We start from the raw sequence: 24949 nt of genomic DNA, 5'->3' as shown, positions 1-24949 counted from the left end.
TCTGTATTATACATGTGAGAAAATAGAAGCACAGGATTGTTAAATAACGTAAGTTTACTGTAACAGTCAGCTCTCCCAGTAATGCTATGTTAACAAACCACCCCAGAGAGTGATGGAAAATACCTGGATATTTGGGGACTCATTGAGACATTTATTTAAATGTACCTGAGGTCTTTCTGGATTTACAGTTAGGAGAGATGAAAATTTAAAAAGCTCAGTTAATTGTTCAAGCTGGTTTCAAGAGCTAAAAGTATACTAATTAAATCCCTCAGGCAGAATTAATCTTCTACCTCTCCACTCTCATCTGTCCTAGTTAGGCAGTCTGCTGTATACTTTGTTTGCTGCCATGCTGCCCTCCACTGGTTGTTAAAACACCTGAGGACGGAGTCCTCAGTCACCTGTGTTCCCTGTAGGAAGTGCCCAGGGCTGCCCAGAGGTGGTGCCCAGAGGACACTTGCTGGCTTGAGACAGACTCCTTTTCTGATCATGACATGGTGGGTGTTGTTAGACATAGCTCAGGTGCCCTGGTTTTGTTCATTCATGAGACCAGAGTCTTATTGTCTATGTCACAGGTGCATGCTTGAACGAGAAAGGGAAAGTAGGTGGAAATATTTTCCTAAAATTCTCTTTTTGCTTTGCATTTATGATCTGAATTACTGTTATTTCACCAGGTGAGTGTTTCACGGCATCCATAGCAGCTCTACGTGGCCTGGGCTCCTTTAGGAAAGGCAATGTACCACCTTATAAAATGACATATTCCCAATAACTAGGAATGAAAATGATTTCTGCAACTTTTCATGAAAAACTAGTTGCTTTTAAACATCATGTGTCCTTTAATGAGGGTGACCATATATGCTGGTGGGCTCTGTTATTCCTGTGCAATTATTTCGCTCTCGAATAGCTCCTGACTCGGATGCTAAGTTTATGGTGGCCCTTTCTCCAGTGGACAGGCCAGCCAACACAGTGGAGGGGCATCCCATGAAGTGTCAACCTTTGCTTTTCTTCAGCTGTGGCTTCTGTCCCCCTGAGAGCCCCCTCCCTGCCATTCTGGTTATCATTTTATTATGACTCCACTGGCCCTGACTTCTGCTCCTTGTTCTCCTAAGGGAAGCCATTAGGATATTTTAGATGTGTGGTATTTAAATATTGTGATCTTAGGAAATACAATTTTCTGAGTATGAAAGGGCCCATCAGACTCTGAATAGTTTTCTTGATGAAAAGTTCTCCCTAGAAAGGCAAAGGTGGCTGGAATCCACCGTTAAGGCTCAAGTGAGCCTAAAAGGATGAACGCCACAGCATCTGGTCTCCTACGTGAGTTTCTTGTTTGCATTTGCATTCTGATTTATGCTGGGGAGGAGAGTCGTTTCTGACTGTCTTTCCTAAAACTCCAGCTTATTAGAATTCATATATACCTTTAGTAAAATTTCCCTGGTAAAATTTATCACTGAAGCTTGTGCATGTTCTTAAACCTAGCCCCCACTTACTGGTGCAGGCGTTCTTCATTTCTGTGTTGGTGATCTCTTCCTTCACTGTGTCTTTCAGGTCTCACTCTCCATTCATCCAGTTCTTCAGCTCCAGGTCTAAAGACCTCTGCTTTACAGAAAATACTCCTTTGCTGAGGAATTCCTCACAAGAGAAAGGGTGAGTTTTCTTTCCCTTCTTATAAAATTAAGAAATGTCTGAGCATTGCCCTTGGCACTTATGTTGGAGAATTTCTTCCTGAGGTATGAATTTTTGCCTAACGTCTTTTGTCTCTGCCAGATTCTTGTCAATTCAAGGTAGTAGATGTTCATGATTCTACTGGTTGTATTCTGCGGCTTATGAATTTCCAAATAATCTTGAGCATAACCCTGCAATGATTAAATTGCCCAAATGCACACTCATGCGTACGCATAGATCTGACAGGCTGTCTCTCCAGGTCAGGGCTTCTCAACCAGGGGTGACATTGGCACTGTCTGGAGATGTTTTTTATTGTCACAACTGGGGGAGTGGTGCTACTGGCACTTAAGGAGAGAGGCCAGGGGTACTGGTAAACATCCCACAATGCACAGAACCACTCCCAACAACAAAGAATTATCTGGCTTAAATGTCAACAGCGATGAGATTGAAAAATGTATGATTTAAAGGAAAATTCCACTTCCTGCAAGTTTGAAGGTCCTTTTGGGGACAAACTTGGGTGGTTCTGGAATTGCTAAGCAGAGCTGATCTGGAGGATAACTTCCTTACAGACTCTCTCCACCAGGATGAAGGGCCCTGGTCCAGGCCTCCAGCCTCATCTCCTCTTCCTTCTGCAGACAACCTTCTGGAAGTGTGAGCCACCTGCTTGGTGTTCCCTGGTTCCCCACACATTACGAACTTGGTGACATCATCGTGGACCCTTCCTCTCCTGCCCGCTGACCTTGTGCACCTGCATCGGCAGGTGGACTGCCGTGTCTCCTGAATTTGCCTCCCTCCTGTAGCCTCTGAGAACTTGCCCACCCACTCCCCAGCCCTGTTGATAACTTGGAGGGGGGTGTTTAATACTTTAGGGTGTATCTGAATTCTCTGGGGGTGCTCATATGCCATGTGAGTTCCTGGTTTCACTTTCTAAAGACTTGAATTCCCAGGATCTGGAAGGGGTGTGGGAATCTAGATTTATCACCTCCCATTGCAAGGGCAATCTGGCTCCCTCAAGGTAACTCCTGATGACAAGTTGTGTCTCACTCCAAAACTTCCCAGGGAGCCCTTTGACAAGCCATCCTCCCCTCTCTGGCTCTCTAGGGCAGTCCCACTCAAATACAAGGGACTCAAATGGCACCTCCTTTGTGAAGCCTTGGTTTCCCTCCAACTCCCCTAGGAAGCGATACTTTTTCTCTTGTGCTCTCAAACACTGCGTTCATGCTCTTCTTTGGAACTTGCCATTGTATTATCCATGGTTATGCCTGCCAGCCTGCATACTCTTCATCCCGTGTCTCAGTGCCCAGATCATAGCCCCTGCCACCAGGGGGATAACTTAATTCTCCTCTCTCTCTCCTAATCAATAACTGAAAACAAACACTTCAAACATCTATTCCCTTATGCTTTCCTTTGAATTACTTGGTAAACTGTTAAGGCCTTAGAACTCATGATTCTTTGGAAAACCAATAATGTATAAGTGTTTTTCCTGGGCATGTGGAGCACAGAGACATGTCCCAGGATACTGAACTGTGCCTCATGTTACAAAAACCATTTCAGAAGAGCAGAACATAGATCAGGTTTCTTACAAAGCATTTTCCTTTTTTATTTTATTTTATTTTTTTGCAGGAATCTAATTGAGGTATTGGTGGTGGGAAGGTCTTTTTAATGCTTTACTTTTTGCCAACTTTATTTTGTTGAAGTTTTAATTTGAACAAATGGCTTATTAGGATAACATCCATTGATGTACATATTTTCACAAGAGAGTGTGTCGTTTTCAGGGTGTTGAGGGCAGGACTGTGCAGCTAATGGTACCAGTGTCAGAGCATGCCTTCCATCTGTACTGACTGGCATGATGGCCACTTGTTGCATGAGGTTATTCAAAGTGAAATTAATTCGAATTAAATAAAATTGAAAATTTAGTCCTTCAGTTGCATATTTCAAGTGGCCAATGAGCACTTGTGGCTGCCATACTGGACAGAGTAGAGAATATTTCCATCACCATAGAAAGTTCTCTTGCATAGCACTGCTCTAGAAATACTGACATTAGCTTTCCTCCTTCTACGTATAAGAAAACAGTTTCCTTAGTTCTAATTTTGGCTACAGTTGTGTTTGTTCAGAAGTTGAGGGAGTTGTGATATAATTACTCATACATTTGAGTATTTTGCAGTTACAACATTGTTAGAAAAGATTATTGATTATTTTCAAAGTTTGCACACTGGAAACATCATTTGTTATCTTGTTACATATTGGTTTTACACAGTCTAATTTATGTCTCTCGGCTTCATCCTCTGAATAAGACAATTTTTTTTCTTGCTGTAAACCAGTTCTAAAATAGTGATAAGTGTTGAGGAGAATCATAGTGTCCTATTGAGTTAGCTGGGTTTGAGTGGCATCACTTGTTTCTACAGATCATGACTGTTGTTATGTTAATATTGTGATCCCATGAGTATTCCATGCAATACATGCAAATTCTGGGCTCTGGTGCAACCTTACTAGACTCAAATACATCTGTACTGAGGGAATTGCTCAGTAACTCAGGGACTCAACCAGTAAATGGATGCACCCAAATGTAATTTTGATAAAAGTTTATCATTCACTTTGGTTCATCCTTCTAGACATAGGTCAGATTCCTGGACCCATCTAGACTGGAATTGATGTTCCCCACTCCTGCTCATGCTCGCTGGATTTTGGGTGGGAAAGCTAGCTAGACCCTCTTCCCTACAGCTCCTAGATATAGAAAGATATCTATATAGACGAAGAAAGGCTTACACCACTCACTCTCCTTCAGGATGAATATAACAGAACTATGTATTGAGAACCCCAGCATATTCAAAGAGAAGGCAAATACTGAAATGAGCTGGAGTTGATCTGAAGCAGAAACAGCTTTATTGGAAAGTTAGAAACTCAGAACAAGCTGATGTTTCTTGAAGGTCTACAATTAATTTTGAAGACTTGAGTGACCCCAGAAGATTTTCCCTGAACCAAGTGTTCTGTGATGTCAAGACTGACCCATTCCCACCAGTTTGACAACACTGCAATGTCTGTGATCTTTTTAAAAACCAGGATTGATTCCACATTTTACATGTCACCACTGAGATAAAATCTTGTTTTGGAGATGCTACTGTTGCCGTGAAAATAACCATAAAGTCTTGCTTTGCAGGTCACGGTGCATGCCTGTTTACCATCCAGAGTTTATCATTGCTGAAGAATCATGGGAAAACAGCTCAGCTGAGTGGGAGCCAAGATCCCTGCTGAGCAGAGAGTCAACTGGTTCATCTGGATCCACCCCTCTGGAGAAGGGGGAGCTTCTGGACGGTGCTTTCATCAGGTTCCGTCTTTCAAAACTGAGGTAGGAAGCCTTGGAGGGCCAACACTGGCACAGAGTGATAGTCACTCAGCACATCCCACTTGCCTGAGACCAGGCTGGGGGTCTTGCCCTCACTACCTCCTTCCCAACTGACAGGGTGAAGGTGAGGAAGAAGGATTTCCACATTTGCCTGGCTGCACTTTTCCTGGAAGGGTATCTACATTTTCTCCAGGCCCTGGAAGACATGATGGTGTTGCTGTGAATCCATGGAGCCCAGGAGGCTCCAAGAAAGCCCAATTGCAAACCTAAATGACTAACGGCCTACACTCCTCCTTCCTGTTTGTGAGGTGGGGGTCTTTATGGCCATGAGGTTTGCAGATGGCATCGATTTGCTTCAGCAGTCCCCGTGGTGTTTGGAAACTGATGTCATTAGTAGTTAGTGATGAAGCACTTTATTAGAAGGGTTGGCTCTAGGGCCAGGGCGCATCCTGAAGCTTCTGCACGGTAGTGCCTGGTGGGAACTGGGAGCCTGAGGCTGCACATGGGTGGTGTGGGGGAAGGCCATGGGCACGCGTGCATGTGGGAGAACTGATGGCATTGTGCTGGACTTCCCATGCCAGCTGGAACAGGAGCATTCTCGCTCCCTTGCTTTGTCCACTAGGCTTCCACATGTATGTTTATTTGAAGGTTCTGTTGAGAGCAATGTGTGTGAAAGCGACATTGTCAGGGACAGAATAAGGCCTGGGGACCAGGACCACCATGTCCCCGTTCCAGATCTGCCCCTACGTAGCTGAGGGACCATCAGAGCCAGGCACCTCGGTGCAACTGTCTCCTTATCAGCTAGTGTCCCTTTGCTCCACAGCCTTCTGTGGGCTTCCACAAAGATGGTCTTTGTGAAAGCCTGTGGATAGATGAGAAGACACTATGCGGCTATAAAATATTAGCATTATTATTTCTCCACATAAGGGGACCGGTCTTTTCTGAAGCTGTTTGAAGGGCTGATTAGGGCATGCCCAAAGTGCACCTGTCTGTCCCCAGAGGCCTACCATTGGTTGTCCTCTTGATCCTCTGGGCAATCCTAAAAGGTAGATGAAGGAAGGTATCTTGGGAAGGATGAGGATTTTGCGCAAGGTCATGCAGCTTGTCAGCTGAGCTGGGGCCAGCGATGTTACTCCAGATGCCCCACCGGTGCTTGACGTGATGTCTTTTCCCACCCTGCCTCCCAGCCATGTGTAGCTTCTTCACAATGACTGGTTCTCAGTCCCCTTCATAGGTATGTCAGATATTTGGCTGATGAATCTGCTATGAAATTATGTGAACTATGTGAAAGTGTATGAACAGAGATCTGGCCCCATGGGTCACCGGGATGGTAAGTCCTGACTCTGTTAACGCTCTTCCCCAGCTGGCTGGCTCACAGCTCCAGAGGATGCCAGGTCCCTTAACTGTCTCACACCATGGAAAATAGATTGAAGCACATTTGAGACTTTACCTTCAGTGGTTGTTTTATCTTCTGTGATTCATGGAATAGTTGTGTTGAGCTTGCCACTGAACTAAAAGACTTAGTGTTATTCTTTTTAACATATCTAGAAAGTACCATGCATGATCATTGAAGAAACTTGTAAAAGTATTTTTGATTGTCAGCTCTGCTGTATATGTCAGTTATGTAGAAAGAAATTTGTATTTAGAATAATTCAATTAACGTTACATGCTTTAAAAAAGTGTCACTTTGATTCCCATTTAAATAGGAGCTACTGAATCATAATTTGGAAGTATGAAATGATTATTTATCAAATTTGTTAAATCTAAGAGAATGCAAAACAAAGTTTTGCCATTTTGAAAGTATGAGAAAGGTTTTGAAAAAGATGTCCCAACATAGACTTTCTTCCTTCATTCTGCAAACGTGTCAAGCAGAGGGTATGTACCAGCGCCCTTCTATGTGAAGGGACAGAGCACAGACACCCTGCTGTCTGATCTCAAGGAGTGGTCAGTGGCCAGCACACCCAGGGTTTGGTAGTGGTTGTGTCATTAGGAGATGAGATCTGGTGGACCCCAGGGAGGTGATATGAGCAGAGATAGGGCTGAGGGGTTGCTAAGGAAGGCCAGGCTCAGGTTCACTTAGGGCCTGAGGGCCATGGTTAAGAAGTGTATAATGGTGACTGGTCCAGGACACCATCAAGAGTCCTCAGAGGGGGCCAAGCATGTGTCCTGATTGTCTATTAAATTATCTCTTAAGGAATTCTTAAAAGACTCTGCTAGTACAACCAGTTGCAGGTATTGCAATTTCTTTCTTCAATTATTTGGTCATGTCTCAGTCAGTGCCTTTATATTTGATGATAAAATCCATATTCCCACCTTCCAGAAAACTTAGGGGAAAATATTTGATAAATAGGAATCTGAGAGCCAAGATTAGACTTGTTTTCAAGAAACTGGACCCTTTAAAAGGTAATGAAGAACCCCAAATCTTGAACTTTAGCATCTCTGGCAAGAAGCCATGTACAAACACTTGAGGTTAACTTTGTTCCTCTCCGTAACCTCCACCAAGCTGCTTTTCTTGAGGCTGTAGGTTTAAAGGTCAGCACTGTCATCCTTCATACAATGTTCTGGAAAGAATTCCAAGCATGTACTTTGAGATGGAGGTTACCCAAGGCTTCATAAAGGTATCTGGTTTGACAAGTCTGGTACAACTTGGGGCCTACCTTTTCTCTTGCAGGCGCTGTGTACAGTGGCTGAAAGTCGCGGGCCTGTTTGCCTTCGTGGTGGTGTGCTCTGTGAGTACCGTGGTCCCCGAGGTCTGCTGTCAGCTTAGCAGAGTCTCCGGATGCCTTGGGCATCTGAAGCATGGTGCTTACATCTTTCTTTGGAGGAGATGCTGAGGCACTGGGTGGGCTGGGGGTGGCAAGGGAGGCCTGTCCTTAGCAATACTCCTCTGCTGTTGTCCCCAGTCACACAACAGAAGCCCTGGAGACCTGGCATTGCTCCTTAGAAGGCAGTTAGCTTGCCCCCTGGGCCTTGCTTCCCACCTCATATAGCTTACCGAATTCACTTTTCAACCATATGCAGTAAACACTCTTTATTTGTGTTGAGACATGTCTGGAAATCATGAGTGGTCCCAGGAACGTCTCAGTGTCTCTTTGAGATGGCATGCTGGGCCTCTGCCCAGCTCAGCCACCCTGTTTGAGAGGGAGTAAAGCTCTGTGTTTGCACCTTCCCTGAAGGCTGCTTCCATTTTACTTGCCCCTATATCCTTAGGAGGGCTGCAAAGCTAGAGCTCTGGAGGTGACCTGAGTGTGCCTTTTGATGTGTTTTGATGTAGCCCTAGCCAGGATCACATTGCAGGCACTCAAAATATATTTGTCAAATGAATGAGTGTGAGGTCCCCTGTGTCTGGCTGTGTGTCTGTATGTGTGCATATGGATGTGAGGTCCCCTGTGTCTACCTATGTGTGTGTGTGTGTATGGTGTATGTGGGTGTGAGGTCTCCTGTGCCTGGCTATGTGTCTCCATGTGTGCATGCAGGTGTGAGATCCCTTGTACTTGGCTGCATGTGTCTGTATGTGGGCAGACAGGAGTAAGGTCCCCTGTGCCCAGCTGTGTGTTTGTGTGTGTGCATGCCCGTATGGGACATGTGGGTCATTTGTGCTCTGTGGCCATTTTGAGGTCATCTGTGGTTGGGGAATTATTTCTGGGTGTGTATCAATTTTTAGCATTGGCATATGGATAGTTTGTGTGTGCCATTGTTAGGGATCATTGTACATGCTGCTGTGACAGAGTGTGAGATTGTGAGCAAGGATAGGGTGTGTGAGTGGTATTTTCATGACTGTGCTGTGTGGACTCCAGGGAGTGTGTGCCTGTGGCTCTTCTATGCAAGCAGCCTGTGGTGATGGCTATGCTGGGCAACCTGCGTGACTGGAAGCTATGAGCACGACCATGTACAGCTGCAAATACTTGGCTTCGTTATCTGCATCAGTGGGCATGGGGATTGGGGCTTTATGTATGCGCAGGATTGTGTGTGAGAAGAGTCTCCCCTTCTCAATGTGGCATATAGAGAGCAATGTTATATCTGGTGGTTGAGTAAGGGTGGTGCATGAAGTAAATACTGGCTAAGTTGAACTGAGTAAGGTAACTTTTTAATAATCCACAACTAAGGGGAACAGTGGCCTCCAGAGAGAAAGGAAATCTATTCATGAAACAGAAAACAATTACATTGAATTCTGAAAACTTGAAGATTTTACTTTTTTGGCTACCAATTTGCCTCTCTACTTCCTGTTCACACACTTGTGTGGTTCTGAAGCTCTTGCTGCTTAGCAAGGCCTGGTGTATGGTGCACTAGGATTTCAAAGGAGGAGGTCAGCATGGGCCAGGTCTCCCCTGGTCCTCTGAGAGCTGACCTGAGCTCTGTGGTGATGTGTGGATATGTCCAAAATAGAATTTGAGGAATTTGTTTTGAACTTCTATAATCTGTCATCTTATTTTCACTTTAATTTACTTTCTGATGGTGTATAAAGTATTCTGCAAATTCCACAAACATGTGCTCCCACCATCATGTAGGTTGTATTTCCTACTCTCTAGTATGGGAAAACCACGTTTACCCACCTCTGATGATTTAATTTTTTGACCAGGTATTTAGTCCTTAAAATTGGGCAATATTAATAATCAAGGTCCATTGTAGTGGAAAATAGTATAATGAATTAGAATTTTCTTTTACTATCTCAGAAAAGCTATTTATAGTAAGCTGGTGAATTTTGGATACGTCAATCAGCATCATTGTCATACCTCTATGTTCAGCTGTTATCAAATTTTTAAAATCCTATTGCTCTCATCATTAAATATTTCTGCTTATTACAGATTTTGTTTAGCCTGTATCCAGATCAAGGAAAGTTCTGGCAGTTGTTGGCTGTGTCACCGCTGGAAAGCTACTGTATCCATACCATACACTGAGAGAGACAGCTGTCCATGGTTGAGATTCACAAAGTGAAGAGACACCCAAGAACTATTCTAGCTGTTGCTGAAGGTTGCGGCATAGGCGATCACTGTTCCTCCCTGTGCATATTGGTTCCTCCAGGACATTTGATGAAAGATGAGGCCTTGGAACAGAAGGGGACAGGAGTGCAAGTGAGACTGAGATGGGTGGTTGGTGGTGATGTTCCCACAGAAGGGTGATGGCAGCTGAGTGGCACATTCAACTTAGGGCCTGGCTGTTCTGTGGCTCTTAAGATACTCTGTTCTGTCCCCCCAACATCCCCCCCTCCCTCTTGCATTTCAGCTTGGGTGGTTTCTACTGGCCTACCTTTAAGTTCATTGGTTCTTTCATTGGCTGTACCATCTGAGTCCGATCATTGCTTGGTTTCTTCATACCATGTTTTCTCTTGCCTTTTTCTAGGCCTCATAATTTGTACTTAAAAGCCAGATGTGTTGTAAAGGATAGTAGATACGGAGTGTTAGTCAGCTCAGGCTGCCGTAACAAAATACCACAGTCTGGGGGGCTTAAACAACAGAGATTTATTTCTCACAGTCTGGAGGCTGGACATCCAAGGTCAAGGTGCCAGCTGATTTGGTTTTTGATGAAGGCTCTCTTTCTGGCTTACAGATGGCTGCCTTCCTGCTATGTCCTCACAGACCCTTTCCTCAGTGTGTGTGTGTGTGTGTGTAGTGTGGAGAGAGAAGAAAGGCTCTCTGGTATCTCTTCTTATAAGGACACCAATCCTATCAGATCAGGGCCCCATCCTATGACCTAATTTAACTTGAGTTACTTCCTTAGAGGCCCTGTCTCCAAATACAGCCACACTGGGGGGCAGGGCTTCAACATAGGAACTTGGAGGGCCATGAACATTCAGTCCATAGCACTGAGGTAAGCAGCATTTAAGCTTGGAGATGAGCACATCTTAACTTCTGTGGGCTTTAGTTGAGGGTTTGTGTAAATCTAGTCACAAGTTGCAGTTTGTGGTTGCTATGGTAACCTCTGGTGCCCCAGACCCTTGGAATTGCTCAGTCTCTCTCCAGCTGTCTGCCAGGCCCTGCACTGTTCCTCAGGGGTAGAGCTACTTTCCCCTCTTACCTGCCCCCAGCTGCTGGGGTTCCATTGTGCCCTCAGGCTACCAGATTTGATGTGCTCCCCTAGTGAATTAATGCTTTTTCGGGAGTCTCCCCATCTTCCCTGTGAGCACCTGCTGGGGTTCCTGGAGGAAAAGCCTGTAAGAAGATGTGAACACCCCTATTCTATGGCCCCCAGGGTCTCCCACTCTCATGCTAGCCCACACTTGACCTCGAACAATTTAAAAATTTTCTGGTTTAATCTTACCTGCTTCTGTGTGTGGTGGTAGCATCACCCCAGGGAAGCAAATGCTTGGCCCCTTTCCTCCTCACAGTCACCTATCTCACTCTAGATTTCAGGTTGAGTGTTTGTGGTGCAACCTCATTCTTGATGGAATAAGTCATTAACTTACATTTGCCCAGCCTTTTCTGGTTATAAGAGTGATTGTAGAGAGTATTTCCAGCTCCCTACATATCCCAGCTGGAACTGGAAGTCCAGAGCCTCCTTAGAATGGACATTAGATTAGAACATTCAAGCATGAAAACTCTTAAAGCTCCCAGTCCTGCTCAGAGCAGTAGTGTCAGTGATGGATCCTGGGAAAGGAGGCATCCCAGAAATCGAGCTGGGGAAGTGGGGGGAGGTGGAGGAAAAGAGGAGGAGGAGGAGAGGAGTGGAAGAGGAGAGGGATGGAACAGGAGCAGGGGTGGAGGATGAAGGGAAAGAGAGGAAGAGGAGGAGGGGGATGAGAAGGGAAGGGGAGGAGGAGAAAGGGTAGGAGGAAGAAGCTCTGGCCAGTTCAAATATTTCTGATAATATTTTTCAAAAAGAAATTAAATCATCCAGAGAACTAAGTGAAAGTATTTTTTTCATTAGTGTCTTTAGTTGATAATCTGGGTGAACTGAAATTTTAGGAAATTGGGTAGTTTTCCTTGCAGTCACTGGTAGTCTTTTCATATTTTGTTTTCTTGGGTCCTTCTGGGGAGATCCCCACTCCCTGCATCTTCCCAGAACACCCTCTCCCTCAGCTGAGCCACTGACCACATACAGGGTACCAGCAGCATTACAGAAAGACCTGGCACTGAAGGCCTTCAGGTAAGGAGCCTGTGAGGCGGCCCTAGTGGGTGGTGCATGGGGCACCCTGCCCCTAAATGAATGAGAGTGCTCATCCATGACTGCTCTCAGGATAGAGTAGCTCTGGTGTCCAACTGAGAGCCTACTCAGATCTTTATGGTTGCTTTACCACTTTAAAATTGTGTCTGAGCTTTAGTCAAAGAAGTGTCTCTCTGTGAGAGAATTGAAGAGATCTGTGATTTTGATAAACTTTGTTTCTCATTCTCATGCCTTACCTCTATATTACATCTATAGGTTGAAAAAACTAAGATGTCCTCCTGCTTTCCCCAGATCCCCCTGGGGCCTTCTCAAAACAAGTGTCAGCATGGAGGCCTGGCCTCATGATGTCCCTAGGAGAAGGATGCTGCTCTCCTTTCGTGTGACTTCACTGCAGGTGGTCATACCCTGCTTCCAAGGCTAACCTGAGAACATGGAGGGTGAGGCTGGATTCTGTCTAGAACCAGTCTCCAGTGAGACCCAGACAGGGAGCAGGAAATATTTGGGAGAAGCTGGGTGATTGTACTATGACAACTCCCGCATGAACCTTATCAATCAATAGAAATCCTAAGTTAGCATAAGTCAGGATACTAAGACTGGATAATAAATAAAAGTCCTCTATTCATCCCACCAAGAACTGTACCACATCATTTTCATTCAAAAGCATTTTGAAAAATGTTTTTCCAGGGCAGCCCAAGTGTGCCAGGCCCTGCCCAGGACTTGAACGGGCCCAGGCCCACACCAGTAACTGGCAAGCGAGTGGGTTTTTCTTCGCAGCGAGTGTGACTGGGGAGGTCTCTCTCTTGTTTTCTGAGCAGCCTGTGTATTTGGATGAAGAGAGAAAAAGAGAAGTGGAAGAGATGGAGAGAGCTGTGTGAGATGATAGGAGTGCTACAGAGTGGTTCTTACATGTCTGGGGATCATGTTACAGAAAAACTTATTCAAGAGAGAGAGAGATCGAGCTTGACCCAATACAACAATGATAGTGGGAATTTATAGCCAAGAAGCACAGTTGGGGGCAGTGGATGGAAAATTACTAAGAGGAAACATCAGGGGACAGGGGATCCTGGCTAAATTGACCACACAGGATTCTTGCTCATGGCAGGCCAGGGTGATCAGACACCAACTGGGGATGGTGGGGGATGAGGAATCTGATCAGATATTGAGAGTGATCAGATATGGAAAATGGGAAATTGTAGCTAAACTGACTTAGCAGAATTCTTGCTAAAATTGGACAATGCAGAGATGAATACAGAAGCCACAAAGTCAGGGCCTAGTTGAGAAGAGAGTTCAGAAGAGCTTGACCAAAGTTTGGTCAAAGAAAGACTCTTTGTCAGTCCCTCCTCTTGTTCAAGTAAAGAAGAGACGTTTTTCTTTGCTCTGAACAGTATAAGCCCATTTCTCCTTAGTCACCTTTTGTTCATTAAGGGCCAGGTGAACTATCTGTTGGGACTTGGTAATGGAGGATATTTACTGGATGGTGTGAGCAGTCAGGCATTTAATGACAGGGATTCTTATGAAAAAAAAAAAAAAGACTAATGTTTGGAAACCCAGTTTCTGAGTCCAGAGGGCAGCCAGTCAAGATAATTTCTAGATATTGAGTATAAAGCATCTTTAGATGGAATAAGTGAGGATGGCAGTGGCAATCCAAGGAATTTTCTGGTTTGTAGTTTGGATGTCTCTGATGATGGCATAGATATCAGTGTCATAGTCATGGTTATCTCTTGGAGCAGAGCATGGAAGCATCCAGCTTCAGCTCAGAGAAGTTCTTTAGATAGTCCCAATAAGGATCTGGGTAGTCAGGTTTTAGTTCTTCATGGCACCAAGTAAGGAGGGTGTGAGAAAAACTGGAAATGTTGGTTTGGAGAGTTGTAGCCAGATGTTGGAGAAAACTAGAAGAATTGAGAACCCACTATAGCACGCTACAGTTTTCCACTGACATAAATTTCTCTCTACAGTCACCCTCCTTTTTGATCAAAAAAACCAAAGTAAGGTCATTCTTAGTTACAAAATAAGTGTAGTCTCATTAAGTTTGGCCTGATTATTTACATAAATGTAGCAAGAATTCATCGCATTGGCTTTTTTGAGTTTGCTTTGTTGGAACTTTTCATAAGAAATCTCGGATTAGACTTTTAAAAGCGTCTTGATGCTAGGAAGCCATGACAGGAACTTACCACTAGGTTTCACCTTCAGTATCTGTGGATTTGGGTGAATTCTTCTCTTTTCAAGGTCTCCAAGATGGCCTGTGATTCCTGGGCCTGCCATGAAGTGACCTTCCTTACTCACCTGTAATGCTGGCAATCTTGTAAGCCAGGTACTAAGTTGATTTTTCCAAGAAGGCTTTGTAAGCGTTAACTCCATAAGTCAACGATAGCTCTTTAAACCAGATTCTGTGCACGTAGTTCTCAAGTATGACATTCTGCTCAAAGTCTTGGTAGTATAAACAATTTTTCCTGTATCCTTTTGTAAGGAGAAACAGATTTTTATTGAACTTATGGAAATAATTATATTGCCATAAAAGTAAGAACACTCAATCAGAGTCTCCACATTCTGGAGGGATCAGGTAGAGAAAAAGATGGTTTCATATTTGTTTGCAAGCATTTCAGGAAGGCATCAGAGTAAAACAAAAGCTGTCTGTGGGTGACAAAACAAAATAAAGCAAACAACAACTTAAAATGGCCATATTTAAAGATATGATGGGAGTTCATTTGACAAGAAAATTTGGTTATTTCTGTGACATACAGTATTTTAACAAAATAACCAGATTTATGACTGATAACATTATCTCAGACATTTCATGGACAGTGAAGGTTTTGACAAATTTCTGTGAATTTCATACAATTTCTGAAATACTTATATTAATATTTACACAGACAAGTATAACCTAGGGAAGGTTAAGTATCCCTTCTTATTTGACAATGCCTTTTTATACAATTCAGTATACCAAATAAACCAAATTATTTTTAACATTTTTCTTAAAAGGTAAAATAAATCATTTGAGATTTTCCAGGAGTCCTCTGAAAAATCTCAAGGTCAGTTCAAGAACAAGAATCTTTAATTTAGGATTTGATTTGGGGAAGTCAAAAACTTCAAAAGATTTAAACACTTGATAAATAGGATCACAGATCACCATGAAAAAATACTTAGGTTCTCTTAAATAATCAAGAACATGATAAATGTTGACATAAAGCACAGGAAATTATTCTGATAAAACATGAGACTTTGGTTTCCTAGGTAGATTATTTAAAAGGTAAAGATAAACCTTTTACAGTCTCTTATTAAGAACAGACCAATAATCCAAGAAAATTTTGTTGTTTTAACAGAGAGAAAATCTAATTCTAGTTTTGCATCAGTGCACTTTTGATATTAAGGCTTGTTTTTAAAAAAATTACAGGTAAATCCATTTGAATTTTAGCCAGCTTGACTACATGAAATGAGATCTCTTTTCCTCAAATATTTTAGTTTTCTAATATCCATTCAGGTTGTTTTTTCCCCTACATCTTCCTCTTTCTCATTCTGGAATAACTAGTCATTCTACCTTAGAATAAATTTGTTTCTTTTCTTCTGAACAAAAACACATCCTTCATATCTCATATCTTTCCTGCAAAGTTGTTTCTCTTCGCCTTTATTATTTCTGGTAGTTTTAATTAAATAATTATAATTTTAAACATTCACAATCTCTTTTGTTTTTACAGAGAAAACTAAGACATAGACAACTGTGAATTGTCTGTCATATACCTGTATTCTGTGGCAGACTAGCAAATTTTATGAATATACCATGTCACATTTCTTATAGGTATATGTTGTTTTTTCAGAGTATAATTTTTCATGTTGGCAAAAAGAAGATGTTTATTAATAGACCCAAATATATTTTGTCTCTCTATACTGTATAAAATCAGAAGTCAAAAGTATGTAAAATTAAACTTATGCTTAGCAACGAATGTTTCAGTAGTTTATTTTTATTGCTGTTAGCAACCCTGTGTACAGCAAAGTAGAACCCTACCCATCTTTTTGTGCCATCCTCTTACCTTCTGCTGCTGTATCAGACAGTGCTCTGCTGCTATTCAAAGAGTTTTCATGGCCAATTTTCGGAAGTGTGTATCTGCGTCCTTCTTCCTAGTCTGTCTTGGTCTGGAAACTCCACTGAAACCTGTCCACCATGCGTGACCCTGCTGGTATTTGAAATACCAGCAGCATAGTTTTCAGCGTCACAGCAACATGCAGCCACCACAGTATGATAATCAACACCTTGGTGGTGTGTTTCCCTGACTGGGAAATGAACTCAGGCCGCAGCAATGGAGAGTGTTGAATCTTAACCACTAGACCACCAGGGCTGGCTAAAATTGATCCTACTTAGAAATTTAAGAAAACTCTTATTACTTGACTTAACTTATCATAACTCTAAGGTTGCGAGTTACCCAGAAATTTTGGGAACTAATTTTAGGCAGACATACTATAACACCAAACAAAGCTAGCCATCATTTCAAGTTATTTTCCTAAGTATTTCTAACCTTATTTGACGAGTAAATGTAGGTAGAATAAAAGTGTATGCTCTTATTATACTTAATGCTGATAATTCAGAAGACATAACTGTTATTGTTAAACCAACAATATTAAACTAATCTTATTTACCAAAGATTACCCAAGTCATGTGAACTTGAAAAGGACTTGGGTTAGTTATATTTCTGGGAGTTTTAGGAATATTTAATTTATACAAGCATTCATTTATCTCTAAACCAATTTGACTAGAACTCCTTTAAGAGATTTTATAAATTCTCTTCGAGATAAATTCATCTGGAGGTAGAAAAATATCACATACACATGTCAAACATACATAGATATGTACATATACATAAACGTACAGACAGAAGTAAACAGAGATCTTATAGATTTCATTCTAAAATTTTAGCTGTGAGTCAGTAATACAAAACTTAACTGGTTTATGTAAAATAGTTAGCTGTCATCTTTCCTTCATTTTATGTTTTTGCCCAAATTGTTTTCCTGGCAAATGTACAAGTTAATGAGATCTGTTCAATAGGAGGGCTAATGCTTTTTGTTTTAACCAATGTTTGTGGAGAAGATTTTTAAGATTTTCTTTTGATCTGATATGTTATCTTACGGAGGTTGTAGACTACATTTTAGGCTGAGGATCTATCTACTGGCTATCTAGTTGTCTCCAAAGCTATCTAAGTGGGTAAAATGTTCAGTCTATTTCTAGAGCTCTAATTCTAGAGTCTATTTCTATGAGCTCTTTTCATTTTCAGCTTCAGGTAGTTACTTTTGGGAGGTCCCTGAGTCCCTTTAAAGCCCCCAATGGGGGCAGAGAGCCTAAAGTTCAAATGACTTTAAAGAATTGAGGGGCTGAAGTGGGAAGGGAAAAGTCTAGCAGGGTAGACAGAGGGATGGAAGAGGTAGGGATTCGAAGGAGGATATATCAAAGGATTCAAGTGAACTGGAGAGAAAATGGAAGATGGTAAGAAGAGGAAGAAGAAGCAGAGATGATGGGAAAGGAGAGGTTTTAGAAGAGCCAGTTTTGGGAGATCTTAAGTTTTCTAAAGAGGCCATTGAATTCCAAATTCAGCAGGGGTTCAAGAAGAGGGGTTTCAGTTGACTGAGAAGTTCCCACAGGAGAAGCAGGTAACAGAGGCCTTAAAAAGAGCCGGGGTGGGGGGGGCTGGCCCCGTGGCCGAGTGGTTGGGTTCGCGCGCTCCGCTGTAGGCGGCCCAGTGTTTCGTCGGTTCGAATCCTGGGCACGGACATGGCACTGCTCGTCGGGCCACGCTGAGGCAGCGTCCCACATGCCACAACTAGAAGAACCCACAACGAAGAATACACAACTATGTACCAGGGGGCTTTGGGGAGAAAAAGGAAAAAAATAAAAAAAAATAAAATAAAATCTTTAAAAAAAAAAACAAGAGCCAGGGGCTGGCCTGGTGGTGTAGTGGTTAAGTCTGCATGCTCTGCTTTGGCAGGTTTGGATCCTGGGCACAGACCTACACACCACTCATCAAGACATGCTGTAGCGACACCCCACATACAAAATAGAGGAAGATTGGCAACAGATGTTAGCTCAGGGCCAATCTTCCTCACCAAAAAATAAAAAAATAAAAAGAGCTAGGGAAAAAAATCTTCCAGCCCAGGAGTCAAGAAGTGGATCCTAACTCTAAACAAAGAGCCTGGAGGAAAGACTTAGAGCCCAGCAGATACCTTTCAAACAAAGAAACCTGGGCCTCTTACCTAGCTTCTAGAATATACTCAGAATCTTAAGAATCAAAATCTGTCCTTACCAACTTCAGTGGATTGTCATCTGGAGCAGTGATTCAGGAATCAGACTCACTAAAGGATCCTGAATCAGTCAGGAGTGAAGATGAGGCTTCAAGTGTGTGTACTTGTGGTCCTGAGTGAGTTGTTTGGGAGTTCAATGATGAATCTGATCCTGTCTGAGTCTCAGGCACCATAAATGTTAAAGAAAAAAAAAATTCAGTGACACTTGTTAAAGATGGTAAGGCAGACTTTAGTTAGGACCATAGCTATAGATGAAGAAACCACTGCAATGGGGTCTTGTAGTTGAGGGAGAGAGCTTGAGCTTGACTCTGAATATAGCAATGAAAAGTAGGAATTTATAACCAAAGAGCCTGGTGAGGGGCAGTGGATGGAAAATTACTAAGAGGAAACATCAGGGGTCTGGGGGATCCTGGCTCAGAACTTCACAGGATTCTTGCCAAAGGCAGGCCAGGGTGATCAGACATTACCTGGGGGAAGGAGGGGGATAAGGAGTTTGGTTAGATATTGAGGGTGATCAGATATCAAGGGTGGAAGATTCTGGCTAAACTCACTTAGCAAGATTCTTGCTAAAATTGGACAATGCTGAGATGAAGACAGAAGCCCCAAAGTGAGGGCCTAATAAAGAAGAGTTCAGAGGAGGCTGACCAAAGTCTGGTCAAAGAGACACTCTGTGTCACTCATTAACTCCCACAAGGGCTTATTTGAGTTTCCCATGGGCTCCTCAGAAAATGCGTAATGTTCTTACTGGATTTCCCAGGGACTTCTGGAAGCTCACAGACCCTTTCCCAAGATCCCAGGCTGAAAACTCTCTATGGGAGTTTGTGAAAGGAGAGATGAGATGTCAATGGTCTCTCCTCTATGCCCTCAGATAGCCAGCTGCTGCTGCAGTCTATGAAAGGTGGCAGGAGTCGGTGTGTTTGGGGTGAATCTGTGCACCAGAGCTATAGCCTTTGAAGGTAATTCTCAGCACAAGGCCATTATATGCAGGTGTGAGGTAGGATGTGATTCAGGCTTTGTTGTAAAATGTCAGTAGAGATGTTCTCATGGTTGTCCTCGTGAATGAAGAGCCCCTGCATCCTTCCTCCCTCATTCTGGCTGGATCCCTGGATGGGCCTGGCCAGGTGAGAGGCCTGGATGGCAGCACTTGCGGTGTGTTTTGGTAGGAACTGCTTTTTGGAGAAAGTCCAACTCTCCTTTATCTGGAGAATAACAAAGCTATTCCACCTCCCCCCCCCCCCCCCCCCCGCCGTGAACTTTTGTGTCTTCTTTGTAACAGTCGAACTTTGTCACCTCAGTAATTGCAAGTAAAGCATGGAAACAGGAAGTGGCTGTGATTGCAGGCACTTGAGGTGCTTTGTTCCTGAATTGTTGTCTGTGCTTGTTACAGGGGAGACCTGCCCAAGGTCATTAGGCAGATGAATAATGGTCAGTAAGCCAGGTTATATATAAGCAGGTTACTTAGGCTTGCTCACTGGCTTTCCTCCTATCCTTCCTTCCCTCCCTCCTTTCCTTCCTTTCTTGACATATGGTCCATTTTCCATCACACCCTGCATAGTAGCCCTGGCTTCTCAGGGTAGTTCAAGGAAACATTAGACACATTAAAGGATTTTGTCCCTTCCTGTTCTTCTTCACTTTTGTGTTAAGCTCCCTAGACTACCTTAGAACTATGTTGTCCAATATAGTAGCCACTGGCCACCTGTGGCTCTTTAAATTTAAATTTATATTAATGATGTGAATAACATTCAAGCGTCACTTCTTCCTTCAGATCAGCCACATTTCAGGTGCTCAATAGCCACATGTGGTTAGTGGCTACCATATCAGATAGTGCAGAAATAAAACATTTGTATCACCACAGAGAATTCTATTGGCCAGAGTCACTCTAGAGATTAAGGGCAATTATTCATGCATTTGGTCCCAAATGCTGGAGAAAATAACATTGGCATGAGACAGATGTATTTTTCATAAATTGATCAATCCTTAATCTTTCATACTTTATCAAATAACATTGCTCCTGTTTTTATTATGAGGATGAGTCCAAAGGGGCCCCATTTCTTTTTTACCTCCATTCAATTAAAGAAAGAGTGTGTCAAAGAAAAATTGTGCCAGCCGGAGTTAAACAGTCAAGGAAGACTTTTCTCAAGACTATTGCAATAGGGCAGAGATCGAACTCAGTTCTCAACATAACAGAGGCAGTGGGGGATCTACAACCAGTGGGCAGAGTGAGGGAGAGGATGGAAAATTACTAAGAGGAACTTGTTTGGGTATCAATAGTAGGGAGATTCTGGATGAACTGGGCTCATTAGGCCCAGGATGAGGCCTAGTCAAGAAGAGGGTTTAGAGGACCTTGACTAGACTTTGGTCGAGGAGAGACATTTGATAGGCTCTGCTGCAAACTGAAGGGTAAGCCCAAGAGGACTCTACAGAATAGGTAGAAATGAAGGCCTGCCCAGAGGCTCTCTCAGACTAGTTCCATGCCTGGCAGCAGCATGTGTCACCTGCTGTTCAGAAGTGCTCTGCTCACTTGTCTTTCTCCCCACCAGACCTGGGCCTCCAGGACAGCCACCTGACTTGGAACAACCAGAGCCAGTAGGAGGTCATGCTCACTGGAGGAATAATAGGGAGACAATTAGCGAGGAACTCATTGGAGGGAGGTCTAGGGGCTTACAGAGTGGGAGGAGGGTTAAGGGGGTGTGTCAGGTTAGGTCTTGAAAGATGGCTTAAATTTGGGTGATGGGAAAGGCAGGAGGACGTGGTTGATGCAGTCAGGGGAAGGCAGTGGTTTCTGTCTCCTCTTCTCCATGCCCCATCTGGCAGGGACTCTGGTCTAGGTTCGGAGGACGTCAAGGATGATGCTATGAACAAATATTTATCAGTTAAACAAATATTTGTTGGGGACATCTAATGTGACAAGAAGTACATTGGTCTCCAGAGGAGGAGAGAAATGAATAAGATAGGATTCTTTCTCTTGAGGAGCTAGACCAGTTGCGGAGAAAAATCTAAAACAAACCCCAGTATGGTGTGAATAAATGCTTTAACAGAGTATGCCCTGTCCATGGAGGAATGTGGGAAAGAGCAAGAGGGTCCTGGAGTCGTGGATGCAAGGAAAAGTTTAAAGAGAGGGGAGCTTGAGCAAGATCTTAAAAGATAGGAGGGATTCTCCAGATTGGGGGAGGCATTTGAGGCAAAGGCAGGGGACTGTGTATCAGGAGCAGGGCAGACAGTCCAACATGGCTGGGAAGCAAGGATCAAAGCTGCCTGCAGGGGTGGGCCTCCACCAGAGGCTCCTGTTTGCTGGGATCTGGAAGTCACTGCTGACACCAGAACATCCTGCTGGGTTTTGAATCCTAAGCACATGGTGAACATCTGGAAAGACAGAGGAAAGGAAGGCTGGAAGTACATGGTGTCATGTGACTCTTGGATTTTTGCATGTCTCTATTTGGATGGTTAATCATAAGGTGCTTTAATTATTCCCTAATCATCTCCCTGCTAGGGCATGAGACTCCTGAGGACAAAGTCTTTGTTTTATTCATTTCGCTCTTGGTACGCAATAGATGATCCAAAAACATTCATTAGCTGTTAGAGGGAGAAGCTACTGCTCTTCCAGTATTAGCCTCCAGATGGTGCTGTTCCATTTCCTGGGTTTCTGCAAGGCAGCTAGAATCCATTTTGTGCTGAAATAATTTCTCCCTGCTCCATATCCTGTGTCTGCCCTGGGGAAGGACCAGGACAGGAATAATTTTGGTGTGGCAGAAGCGGCAGTGTCTCTTTGAGCTTTTCTTAGTACATCCTGCCTTATGTGTGACTTTTATTTTCCATTTGTCCTTTTTGGAACCCCAGTAGCAGCATAGGTGGAGACCAACCAAGTGCTGGGGACAGCTGCCCATTCTGGGGTCTCATACGGCCAACAGTGCTGATAAAACACTTTCTTTACTAGGATGTTTTTGTACATTTTTTAAAAACCAGTACAGTCATATGTCACTTAACAGGGACACATTTGGAGAAATACATTAGGCAGTTTCATCATGTGAACATCATAGAGCATATTTACACACACCTGGATGGTATAGCTTACTACACACCTAGGCTACATGGTGCTAATCTTATGGGACCACTATCGAATATGCAGTTTGTCATTACCGAAATGCCATTATGTGGTGCATGACTACATTTTGATGGAGGAACTAGACAATGAAAAAGGATTAACCATTCACTGGCATTCCCCAACACTCAATGCAAATCCTGTAGACACTCTGGCAGCAGTGAAGTTCTGCCTTCTGCCTAAGTTTGCTTAATAAACCACCTGTTTCTTTTAGGGTTTTAAGGAAAAGTAAAGGAACTGGCTACTGCATCCTCCCACAACCAGTGAGCTGCTGCCAAGACTTTTGAGACCTCACATAAAGCATACACCATTTTGAGATTCATTTTTCCACCTACAGAAGTTGTCTCTTCTGGGTCAAAATGACTGGGCCAGCCACTGTGTAGACTCCATGTCGTGTCCCCCAGAACCTTGCTGCAGAGGTGGGAGTTGGCCTGGAGCAGAGAGAAGGGCCGTGTAGCACAGGCTCCTACACTTGTACAGCACCCAAATGTGGGATGTGGGAGGTGAGGGGCTAGGCTGCAGGGGGGATAAGCACTGTGAGTATCATGTTTTGAGGGAGGGAGCCTCCTTTCCTGATAACTCTCCCTGGTCAAGAGCCGTTCACATCTTTGAGGGGATTTCGCTCCTCTCACCACAGTGGACAGCACTGATTTAGCGAGGTTCAGAATTCTCATTTTCAGTGCTCTTTGTTATTTCTCACCTTATAAGTAGAGGCTGAGCCCTTAGGATTTGGGCATGGAAGTGGATAGGTCTGTCTGTTCATTTGTGCAGCAATCCTGTCTGCCACTCATCTATGGGTCCAGGAGCTTGGGTAGGAGTTTCATGCTGGCTGCAAAAAGAGGAAGCAGAGATGATAGTAGGACAGGGAGACACCACTTAGACATTAAACCAGAGGATGCAAAATGAACACAGTTAAACAATGTAGAACCAATTGCACACGTCAGGAGTGAGGGGCTGAAGAGGTAAGGAGGGTCAGTCAAGGGCAGCAGCGCAGTTGGAGAAAACAGCCTGGACATGCATTTCTTTGTGCACCTTCCAAGGAGAGTGTTCACTTGGCAGGTGGGGGGAGGACCTAGGCCTCTCCTCCTTGTTTTGTGGTTCAACTTGATGCTTCCCCAGCTGTGAACCTCAGCAGCCATGTGGATTCCACGCTGCTCCAGGTGGACCTGGCAGGGGCCCTGGTGGCTGGCAGCTCAAGTCGTCCTGGGAGAGAAGAGCACGTCGTGGTGGAAGTGACTCAGGTGGACGCTCCAGGCTCCAGATGGCGGCGGCCACAGCAGGTTACACTTATAAGTTATTTAAACAGAATTGTAAAAGCTCATTTCATCTCTTTATAAATTGAATTTCCTTTGAATGGGTTTGATGGGAGAACATAAGGCAATGACACCGAGATTAGGCAAGTCTTTGTCTTTGAGGTTCTCTTTCCCCTTTTCTCTGAGTCAATTTATAAAACTTTGGCCATTTCAGTAAAATCAGGCTTGCAAGTTTCTTATTCAGAATGATTTTACTGGGCAATTTAGGGAAACATTATGCATTTGGTTTTTTTCTTAAAGTACAGTTGGACCTGGGCCTTGCCTCATGGAACAGAAGACACGCCAACACCACTGTTGCCTTGGGTTTGTGGACACTTGACTCAGACTGGGCTTGGTGTCCCTGAGCTTCAGCTTCCATAGTGATAGGTTCTGTGCTCAGCATCTGGAAGACAAAGACTTCAGTTCCTGTCCTGCAAAGACAGGGAGAGCCATTAGTGGTGTTGTCACCATGGCAGAGCCCGGACAAGGCCTGGCGCCTCTCTGTGCACCCTGACCCATCCTCCAATTCCTAGCCTCGGTGACACCCCTGGGTTATGATGCTGACTGCTGTATGAAATCATATCCCTAGTTCATAGGTTTTCCCTGTTATAACCAATAGAAGAAAACCCTGCTGGTGCACAAGGCTGTGTCATCCAAAATGGAGCATCTGATGGGTTACCGCACTCCTCACATTTTCCTGCTGTGCAGAGCAGGCTCCACAGAGCAAAGGTCTTACTTATGAACAAGGCTGCAGTTTTACGGGCAGTGGCCAGTGCAGCACTGATGTTCTAAACCGGTCTCCCTGGCCGTGGTCTTAGGATGTAAACTCGGCTTTTACACATGCAAGTGCACAGCCTGCTGCTGAGGGCTCCTCCGTAAAAATGGGGTGGGCACACCTCTGTCTGCTTTGTCTATGAGCCTTGCGTGGAGGAGGGCGTGACCTTTCGCAGCCTGCTGGCGTAGCTGCCTGCCCAAGGGCTGGTATGGAGCTTCCCTGCTCTGCAGCCCACATGTAAATCCAGCTCCAGAAACACAAAGAACACAAGAGATCTTTACTAAAGGATTTTTTTCTAATATGCTTTTTCCAAACACCAAAGTGTTTTAAGAGAACTTATGTTCTCTCATTCATGCTTTGATCAATTTCAGAGTTCCTATTTTCAGTTTCCTTTATGA

At 43.8% G+C, this 24949-nt stretch overlaps 1 protein-coding gene across 3 annotated transcripts in view; it reads left to right on the top strand.

Annotated features, from left to right (window-relative positions):
- The window catches only part of OCA2 (OCA2 melanosomal transmembrane protein), a 359156-nt gene that overhangs the window by 59404 nt on the left and 274803 nt on the right, over positions 1-24949 (top strand). For all 3 annotated transcript variants that reach the window (XM_070572284.1, XM_070572292.1, XM_070572298.1), the window contains 5 exons: positions 1543-1641; positions 4817-5005; positions 7674-7731; positions 9808-9880; positions 23604-23764. In XM_070572284.1, the coding sequence (XP_070428385.1) occupies positions 1543-1641; positions 4817-5005; positions 7674-7731; positions 9808-9880; positions 23604-23764 (580 nt within the window). The remainder of the gene's footprint in view (positions 1-1542; positions 1642-4816; positions 5006-7673; positions 7732-9807; positions 9881-23603; positions 23765-24949) is intronic.

This window comes from Equus przewalskii, chromosome 1 (genome assembly GCF_037783145.1).
Source record: "Equus przewalskii isolate Varuska chromosome 1, EquPr2, whole genome shotgun sequence".
Lineage (NCBI taxonomy): Eukaryota > Metazoa > Chordata > Mammalia > Perissodactyla > Equidae > Equus > Equus przewalskii.
Note: the sequence above shows the minus strand (reverse complement) of the source record. Positions and strands in the feature narration are given on the sequence as shown.